Source organism: Globicephala melas, chromosome 15 (genome assembly GCF_963455315.2).
Source record: "Globicephala melas chromosome 15, mGloMel1.2, whole genome shotgun sequence".
Lineage (NCBI taxonomy): Eukaryota > Metazoa > Chordata > Mammalia > Artiodactyla > Delphinidae > Globicephala > Globicephala melas.
Genome location: NC_083328.1, coordinates 8,606,047 through 8,616,788, shown reverse-complemented (window position 1 = coordinate 8,616,788; position 10,742 = coordinate 8,606,047). Strand labels below are relative to the sequence as shown.

At 40.9% G+C, this 10,742-nt stretch overlaps 1 protein-coding gene across 9 annotated transcripts in view; it reads right to left on the bottom strand.

Moving 5' to 3' along the window:
* Positions 1–1,012: 1,012 nt before the first annotated feature.
* Positions 1,013–10,742, bottom strand: part of STYXL1 (serine/threonine/tyrosine interacting like 1) — a 64,114-nt gene continuing 54,384 nt past the window's right edge. For all 9 annotated transcript variants that reach the window (XM_070043688.1, XM_030872041.2, XM_070043689.1 and 6 more), the window contains 2 exons: positions 10,339–10,451; positions 1,013–1,151 (listed from right to left, as the gene is read on the bottom strand). In XM_070043688.1, coding sequence (XP_069899789.1) covers positions 1,020–1,151; positions 10,339–10,451 — 245 coding nt within the window. In that variant the 3' untranslated portion in view covers positions 1,013–1,019. The remainder of the gene's footprint in view (positions 1,152–10,338; positions 10,452–10,742) is intronic.

Sequence of the window (10,742 nt, the reverse complement as noted above, 5' to 3'; positions counted from 1 at the left end):
TTCCAATGGCTCTGCCCTTCCTGCCAGGAGGTCCCTAAGCCATCGCTCTGCAGCCATCCCAGGCTCTGTTCCAGTTCAAGTCCCGACTAAAGGCTGCACTGCCTGAAAAGCCCTTACCCCTCTGGCAAAACCCCACTCTTTGAGGGCGTGGGCTCCTGTTGGGGCACGGGGGAGTGCTACTCTAACCCTCTGCAAAGAGTCCTAGGAGGCAACATGGCGTTCACCTGTATGTCCTCAGCCCTGCCCAGGTGTCAGGGAATGTTTGCTGGATGAACGTGGACCGACATGTTAAATTCTCCATCAGTCCCCTTGTCTCCTGACTCCAGGCCCGTTCTGTGGGTGCTGCCAGCACTCAGAAGCGCAGTCAGAGGAAAATTCCTTTTGAGACCCGAGGAATTTCTAGAAACCTGGTTGTGAGGGATGGGAGGGCGAGAGTCTCTTCTTGGTGAACACAGCCAGGCAGAAATGAGTGAGGAGCAAGGAAAGGACATCTGTACAGGTGATGGAGCAGTAGGGATGCTGAAACTGGGGATGAGGCGAGGGTATGCCCTTGTGCCAGGAGCCTCTCAAAGCTGTGTAGCCTGCGGCCTGAGCCAAGGCTGAGCTTGGCATCTCTGGGGCTGGGGGATCTCCACCCATGGGTGGGCATTGTGACATCCCCTGTGGAACAACACAAGGCTGGGGGAACCCTTGGAGCTCCCACCCAGCAGCCTCCAAAGGGTCCACATTATGGGGGACATGAGGGGCAGCTGCTCTGGCACCAGATGCTCCTCCAGAAGCAGCCTCAGGAGTGCAGTGGGGGTGGGTCCACGATGCCCCAGGGATGGGGGTTCTCGCTGAGTCTGAGCACCTCCTGTGCTAGCACAAATGAGGAACCTGGGAAGAAGCACTGCGGGAGGCTGACACAAGGCTCCAGGCAGCAAAGGCCTTCTCATTCCTGGTTACACACCCTGGCCCACTACCCACAAAAAGCTCCCAAGGCAGGTTCTTCTGGACCCATAGCTGGGCCACAGAGAAAATCAGTAGAGTGGATCCAAGATGTCTGTGACGCTGTCTCCAAGGATAACCTTCTCCCACTCTGACAGCTGAGCCACCAAAGCCCGATTTGGACGCATGTTGGTTTTACACTTCTTGACGTAGGCCCAGGACCTCTGTGAACCCAAGGAGAGAAAAGCAGACTTCAGGATTGGACCTGGGCCCTTACCACCTTGATCACAGCCAGCTCAGAGGGGACAGGAGGCACTTGCCCAGGGGTCAGAAACATAGCTTAAGGGCAGGACAAAGAAACAGCAGCAGCTTGGGGTTAATAGATTAGGGCAAGGAGTTGTAGGAGCTGGCTCTGCCTGGGGCAAGCCCCTCTGCATTCTGAATATAGACAGAAATCATTCTTATGTCAGATGGCTCCCGTGAAGGTTGAGAAAACATATGTGAAACCTCCTGTGGACAGGAAAGCACCATGCCCATGCCTGGCACTCAGTGCTGCCTCAACAAAGATTTGCATTGTAAGTGGATAAATGAATGGAAAGGGGAAGAGAACTTCGGCAAATTCTCTGAAGAAGAAAAACTGAAGCTGCCTTCTTTTAGGTGCCCACCCCCAAACGCAGGAAAGGTTATTACATGAAGGAAGGTGACCAGCTGGTCTCCATCTGGATTGAGGATAGAGGAAAAAGGAAAAGGCAAAAGCAGTTCCTCAATAAACTATGGATTAGAAGAAAACTATCTTAACATAATAAAGGTCATATATGGAAAGTACACAGGTAACATCATAATGGTGAAAGACTGAAAGCTTTTCCTCTGAGATCAGGAACAAGGCAAGGATGCCCACTTCCACAACTTCTATTCAACACTGTCCTAGACAGAGCAATTAGGAAAAAAAGAAAAGGCATCCAAATTGGAAAGGAAGAAGTAAAATTATTTCTGTTTGCAGATGATATGAACTTAATGTATGTTGAAAACCTTAAAGATTAAACACAAAAAACTGTTAGAATAAACGAATGTAACAAAGTTGCAGGATACAAAATCAGTTGTGTATCTAACTAACAATGAACAATCCGAAAAGGAAATTAAGAAAATTTCATTTACACTAGCATCAAGAGAATAAAATACTCAGGAATAAACTTAACCAAGGAGGTAAAAGACATGTGCCCTGAAAAATGCAAAATGTTGCTGAAAGAAATTAATGAAGACTAAAATAAATGGAAAGACATCCCAGGTACATGGAATAGAAGATTTAATATTGTTAAGATGCAAATACTACCCAAAGTGATCTGAAGATTTAATGCAATCTCTATCAAAATCCCAACAGCGTTTTTTGCAGAAATAGAAAAATCCATCCTAAAATCCATATTGAATCTCAAGGAACCCTGGAATAGCCAAAACAATTGTGAAAAAAGAGAGACGAAGTTGGGGTTCTCACACTTCGTTATTTCAAAACCTTTTAAGTTATTACACAACTATGATAAAAGAATATAGTGCTGGCATAAAGACAGACATTTAGACCAGTGGAATAGAAGAGACAGCCCAGAAGTAAATGCTCACATATATAGTAAAATGATTTCAACAATGGTGCCAAAACTATTCAATGGAGAAAGGAGTCTTTTCAACAAATGTTGTTAGGAATACTGGATATCCACATGCAAAAGAATGAAACTAGTGGAAACTTACACCATGTACAAAAATTAACTCAAGATGATGGAAGATATAAAGTAAGAGCTAAAATTATAAAACCCTTGAAAGAAAACATAGGGGAAAAGCTTCATGATATTGGATTTGGCAATTATTTCTTGGATGTGACACCAAGCACAGGCAATAAAAGAAAAAATAGATTGGTTTATATCAAAATAAACAACTTCTGTACATCAAAAAAAAAAAACTTCTGTGCATCAAAAGACACAATCAACAGAGTGAAAAGGCAAGACACAGAATGGAAGGAAACATTTGCAAATCATATACCTGTTTTATATTTCAACCTTATTTCAAACCTTTTAAGTTATTACAAAACTATGATAAAAGAATGTGGTACTGGCATAAAGACAGACATTTAAGACCAGTGGAATAGGATAGACAGCCCAGAAATAAATGCTCACATATATAGTAAAATGATTCCAACAGGGGTGCCAAAACTCTTCAATGCACAAAGTGTTAATATGAGGAATATATAAGGAACTTCTAAAACTCAACAACAAAAAACAAACAACCCAACTAATAAATGGGCAAAGGACTCTGAATAGACATTTCTCCTAAGAAGGTATATGAATGGCCAATAAGCGTGCAAAAAGATGCTCAACATCACTAATCATTAGGGAAATGCAAATCAAAACCACAATGCTATACTTCCTCAAACTGATTACGATGGTACTATAAAGGAAAGAAAGGAAGGAAGGAAGGAAGAAAACAACTGTTGGCAAGGATGTGGAGAAATTAGAACACTTGTGCACTGTTGATGGAATGTATTAAATGGTACAGCCACTGTGGAAAACAGTATGGAGATCCCCCCAAAAAATTAAAATTAGAACTACCATATGACCCAGTAATTCATCTACTGGGTATATACCCAAAAGAGTTGAAGGCAGGGTCTCAAAGAGATATTTGCACAATCATGTTCACAGCAGCATTATTCATAATGGCTAAAACGTGGAAGCAATCCAAGTGTCCATCAATGAATAAATGGATAAGCAAAATGTGGTATATACACACAAGGGAATATTATTAGCCTTAAAAAGGAAGGAAATTTTGACATATGTTACAACATGGTTAAACCTTGAGGACATTATGCTAAGTGTAATAAGCCATTCATGAAAAAACAAATACTTTATGATTCCACTTATATGATGTACTTAGTGTAGTCAAAATTATAAAGACAGAAAGAAGAATGGTGGTTACCATGGGCTAGGGGGAGGGGAGAATAAGGCGTTATTGTTTAATAAATATAGAGTTTCAGTTTTACAAGATGAAGAGTTATGGGGCTAGGTGGTGGTGATGGGTGCACATTAGGAATGTATTTAACACTACTGAATTATATTCTTAAAAATTGTTAAGACAGGGGCTTCCCTGGTGGTGCAATGGTTAAGAATCTGCCTGCCAATGCAGGGGACATGGGTTCAAGCCCTGGTCCAGGAAGATCCCACATGCCACGGAGCAACTAAGCCCATGCACCACAACTACTGAGCCTGCGCCCTAGAGCCCACGAGCCACAACTACTGAGCCCTTGTGCCACAACTACTGAAAACCACATGCCTAGAGCCTGTGCTCCACAACAAGAGAAGTCACTGCAATGAGAAGCCCACGTACTGCAACAAAGAGTAGTCCCCACTCACCACAACTAGAGAAAGCCTGCATGCACAGCAGCACAGCAACAAAGACCCAACGCAGCCAAAAAAATAAATTTATTTTTTAAAAATTATTTCAAAAAATGGTTAAGAGAGTAAATTTTATATTATGTATTTTGTTGTTGTTGTTGTTATTGTTGTTTTTTGTTTTTGTTTTTTTGCTGTACGCGGGCCTCTCACTGTTGTGGTCCCTCCCGTTGCAGAGCACAGGCTCCGGACGCGCAGGCTCAGCGGCCATGGCTCACGGGCCCAGCCGCTCCACGGCATGGGGGATCCTCCCAGACCGGGGCACGAACCCGCGTCCCCTGCATCGGCAGGTGGACTCTCAACCACTGCGCCACCAGGGAAGCCCCTGTTATGTATGTTTTAATGCAATAAAAAAGGGAAAAAATAACTACGAGATACCACCTCACACCCATTAGGGTGGCTACTATTAAAAAAAAAAAGAAAGAAAATAATAAGTGTTGGTGAGGAAATGGAGAATTTGGAACCTTATGGTACTATGTATGGGAATGTAAAATGGTGCAGCTGCTATGGAAAACAGTGGTTCCTCAACAAAGTAAAAACAGAATTACCATATGATCTAGAAATTCCATTCTGGGTCTATACCCAAAAGAATTGAAAGCAAGTGGCCAGTGGGGCTTGTGTTCATGGGTTTAACAGGACAGTAGTAAACAAACAGTTCTTAACTGGATTATCAGCCCAGGGCTAAGTGCAAAGAAAGCATACAGAAACACCCTTTTTCCATTCTTCCCCTTAAAGAGATATATTTGCACACTTTAAAAGTTGCTGCCTGAGGGTCTGCCTTCCAATCAGCCTGAATCTAGGTGCAGACTGAGATCCTTCCCTTTGGAAGGCTGACAGGTCTTGGCACACCCTCAACTACTGGGAACCACTAAGAACAAAGTAGGCTGCTTGAACAATCACAAAGCTGTGAGAGATAACAAAGAGATAGGGAAGGGTTGGACAATATGGTTCATCTCTTACATGAGACACTAGGAGAGGTGGCTGTTTTATCTAATGCATAGAAACCAACACAGAGGGTTAAGGAAAATGAAGAAACATAGGAATATGTTCCAAATGAAACAAAAAGAGAAACCCTCACAAGAACACTAATGAAATGGAGATAAGTGATTTACCTGACAAAAGTTCAAAGTAACAGTCATAGAGATGATCACCAAGGTCAGAAGAATGCCTGAACAAAGTGAGAATCTCAACTAAGAGATAGAAAATATAAGGAAGTACAAAATAGAAGTCTCAGAGCATGCAATAACTGAACTGAAAAATGCAATAGAAGGATTCAACAGCAGACTAGATGAAGCAGAAGAAAGGCTCAGCAAACTCAAAGACAGTAGAACTCATTCATTCAGAGCAGCAAAAGGAAAGAATAATTAAAAACAGTGAAGATATTGAAAAAGAATATATACATGTATAACTGAATCACTCTGCTGTACACCTGAAACGAGCACAACATTGTTAATCAACTATACTCCAATATAAAAGTTTAAAATTAAATTTAAAAATCAGTGAAGATAGATTAAGGGACTTCAGGGACATCAAAAGGACCAATATTCACATTATAGAGATCCCAGAGGAGAAGAGAAAGAGGAAGGGACAGAAAACTTATTTGAATAAATAATGGCTGAAAACCTCCTTATCCTGGGGAAGGAAACAAACTTCCAGATTCAGGAAGTCCCGTGAATCCAAACAAGATGAACCCAGAGAAACCCACACCAAGACATTATACTTAAATTGTCAAAGCTGAAGACAAGGAAAGAATCTTAAAAGCAACAAGAGAAAAACAACTTGGGAACCCCCATAAGACTGTCAGCAGATTTCTCAGCAGAAACTTTGCAGGCCAGGAGGGAGTGGCATAATATATTCAAAGAGCTGAAAGAAAAAAATTGCCAACCAAAAATTGCTTTACACCTGGCAAAGTTGTCCTCCTTCAAAACTGAAGGAGAGGTAGAGAGTTTTCCAGACAAGCAAAAGCTGAAGGAGTCCATCACCACTAGGCCTTGCAAGAAATGTTAAAGGGACTTCTTTAAGCTGAAATAAAAGGGCAGTAATTAGTAACAGGAAAACATATGAAACTATAAATCTCACTGGTAAAGGTAAATATATAGTAAAATTCAAAATAATCTAATGTAAAAGTGGTGGTTTAATAACTTCAGATGTATGGACACACACAGACTGAAAGTGAAAGGATGGAAGAAGATATTCTAGGCAAATGGAAACCAAAAGAAAGCTGGGTTAGCTATATTTATTCAGAGAAAAATAGACTTTAAGACAAAGACTGTAGTAGACACAAAAGTAGGTCACTATAAAGGGGTCAATCCAACGAGTGAATATAACACTTATAAATATTTATGTACCCAACATAGGAGCATCTAAATATACAAAGCAAATATTAATAGTCCTAAAGGGAGAAGTAGACAGCAATACCCCACTTTCATCAATGGATAGATCATTCAGAAAAAATCAGTAAGGAAACACTGGACTTAAGCTACACATAGACTTAACAGACATTTACAGAACACTCCATCCAAAAGCAGCAGAATACACTTTCTCTCAAGTGCAGATGGAACATTCTCCTGTATAGACCATATATTAGACCACAAAACAAGTGTTAATAAATTTAAGTTTAAAATCACATCAAGCGGACTTCCCTGGTGGCCCAGTGGCTAGGAATCCACCTGCCAATGCAGAGGACATGGGTTCAAGCCCTGGTCTGGGAAGATCCCACATGCCACAGAGCAACTAAGCCCCTGTGCCACAACTACTGAGCCTGTGCTCTAGAGCCCACAAGCCACAACTACTGAGACCGCATGACACAACTACTGAAGTCCGCCCGCCTAGAGTCCGTGCTCTGCAACAAGAGAAGCCACCGCAATGAGAAGCCTGCGCTTGCCATAACTAGAGAAAGCCCACGCACAGCAACGAGGAGCCAGTGCAGCCATTAATTAATTAATTAATTAATTAATGTGTCCAAAAAAATTTTTAGATCATATCAAGCATCTCTCCTATCTCTCCTAATCACAATGGTATGAAACTAGAAATCAATTACAAGAAGAAAACTGAAAAATTCACAAGTATGTGAAAAGTAAAGAACATGCTACTTAACAACCAATGGGTCAAAGAAGAATTCAAACAAGAACTCAAAAAATATCTTGAGTCAGATTAAATGGAAATATAACATACCAAAACTTATGAGATGCAACAAAAGCAGTTCTAAAAGGGAAGTTCATGGCAATAAGTGCCTACATTAAAAATAAGGAAGATCTCAAATAAATTACCTAACCTTACACCTCAAGGAACTAGAAAAAGAACAAACTAAGCCTAAAGTGAACAGAAGGAAGGAAATAACAAAGATCAGTGGGGAAATAAATGAAATAGCAACTTAAAAGACAATAGAAAAGATCAATGAAACTACCAGCTAGTTTTTTGAAAAGTAAAACAAAATAGACAAAGCTTTAGCTAGATTCACCAAGAAAAAAAGAGAGAGGACTCAAATAAATAATACCAGAAATGAAAAAGGAGACATTAAACTGATACCACAGAAATACAAAAGATAGTAAGAAGTCAGACAACCTAGAAGAAACGGATAAATTCCTAGAAACGCACAACTTACCAGGACTTAGCCATGAAGAAATAAGAAAATCTGAACAGACCAGTTACTAGCAAAGAGATGGAATCAGTAATCGAAAACCTCCCAAAAAACAAAAGTCCAGGACCAGATGGCTTCACTGGCAAATTCTACCAAACATTTGAACAAGAATTAATACCAATCCTTCTCAAACTCTTCCAAAAAACAGAAGAGGAGGGAACACTCCCAAATTCATTCTGTGAGGCCAGCATTACCCTGACACCAAAACCAGACAAGGACACCACAAGAAAAGAAAATTACAGGCCAATATCACTGATGAACATAAATACAAAATCCTCAACAAAATTTTAGCAAACTGAATTCAACAATACATTAAAAGGATCACACACCATGGTCAAGTGGGATTTGTTCCAGGGATGTATGGATGGTTCAACATCTGCAAAACAATCAATGTGATACATCAAATTAACAAAATGAAAGATAAAAATCATATGATCATCTCAAGAGATGCATAAAAAGCATTTGACAATATTCAACATCAATTTATGATAAAAATTCTCAACTAAGTGTGTACAGAGGGAATGTACCTCAACATAATAAAGGCCATATACGACAAGCTGACAGCTAACATCATACTCAACAGTGAAAAGTTGGAAGCTTTTCCTCTAAGATCAGGAACAAGACAAGGATGCCTACTCTTACCACATTTATTCAACATAGTATTTCAAGTCCTAGACAGAATAAGAAAAAGATATCCAAATCAGAAAGGAAGAAGTAAAACTGTCTCTCTTTACATACAACATATATATAGAAAACCCTAAAGACTTCACAAAAAAACTGTTAGAACTAATAAACAAATTCAGTAAAGTTACAGGATACAAAATCAATATACAAAAATCAGCTGTGTTTCTATACACTGATAACAAACTATCAGAAATAGAAATTAAGAAAATAATCCCAATTGCATCAGAAAGAGTAAAATACCTAGGAATAAATTTAACCAAGGAGGTGAAAGACTTGTACACTGAAAACTGTGACACTGATGAAAGAAATTAAAGAAGACACAAATAAATAGAAAGATACTCCATGCTCATGGATTGGAGGAATATTGTTAGAATGTCCATACTACCTAAAGCAATCTACAGATTGAACACAATCCCTATCAAAATCCCAAAGGTAGCTTTCAGAGAAATAGAATAAACAGTCCTAAAACTTGTATGGAACGACAAGACCCCAAATAGCCAAAGCAAACTTGAGGAAGAAGAATAAAGCTAGAGGCATCATGCGTCCTGATTTCAAACTATATTACAAAGCTATAGTAATCAAAGCAGTATGGTATTGGCATAAAATATATATACACATAGATCAATGGAATAGAATAGAGATCCCAGAAACAAGCCCATACATATATGGTCAATTAATTGAGGACAAAGGAGTTAATAATATGCAATGACAAAAGAACGGTCTCTTCAATAAGTAGTGCTGGGAAAACTGGACAGTCACATGCAAAAGAATGAAACTGGTGGGAATTCCCTGGCGGTCCAGTGGTTAGGACTCCATGCTTCCACTGCCAGGGCCTCAGGTTCAATCCCTGGTTGGGGAACTAAGATCCCGCAAGCCACACAGTGCAGCCAAAAAACAAAAGAAACTGGACCACTATCCTACACCATACACAAAAATCAACTCAAAATGGATTAAAGGCTCAAGTGGAAGACCTGAAATCATAAAACTACTAGAAGAAAACATAGGTGGTAAACTCCTTGACATCAGTCTGGTGGTAACTTTTTGGATTTGACACCAAAAGCAAAGGCAACAAAAGCAAAAATAAACAAGTGGGACTACATCAAACTAAAAGGCTTCTGCATAGCAAAGGAAACCATCAACAAAATGAAAAGGCAACCTAAGAAACGGGAGAAAATATCTGCAAATCATGTAACTGATAATGGGTTAATACCCAAAATATATAAAGAATTCATACAACTCAATAGCAAAAAAACAAAAAATCTGATTTTTAAAAGGGCCAAGATTCTGAATAGACATTTTTCCAAAGAAGACATACAGATGGTCAAGAGTCAAAATGCACCTCCCTTGGAAAACCCTGAACAAACACTGGTACACAGACTGACAGCATTGGGGGACACACAGATGGTGCTGCTGGCCACAGCCTTGCCCAGCCTGAGTCCCTGGGCCTGCCCTGTCTGCCCAGCCTCAGGTCTCTAACCCAGATCTCGGGTTCCTTCCCTTGGATGTGGTATGCTGGGTAAAGCCCTGGACTTGGGGCTCCACTCCCTGACCCTTCCCTCCCAAACCCCCCACCCCCAATTAAGGCCCCAAGTTGGTGCTGGAGACCCACTCCTCTGAGGCGCAGCTCTGACCCCACCTCCTGGACCACGGAATACATACCTTCAGGGTCTGCTCATTTCGGTGCATAAGGTAGGCCAAGATGGCCGCACAGCTGCGACTGATGCCCATGGTGGAAAAGACCAGGATGACAGAGCCAAGCTCCAGGTGAAATTCTGCAAAAGGAAGGAAAGGTGTGAGGTTGTGCGTGGCCCCCTTCCTTGTGGGTCTGTAAGATGACTGCCCTCAGTGGGTCCAAGAGTAGGTTCAGAACCAGCACACCATGGTCTAGGCAAGTCACATGACATCTCTAGGATACTGTTTCATTGCCTGGCAAATGGGGATCCTCAGACTTAGCTGGCAGTTCAAGAGAATCACGCCTGGGCACTCAGCATTATCATGCAAAGGCCTTCTCTGGGCTATGAAGGCTTCCATCCCAGGAAGGTCTGCTATCAGTTGACCTCCCC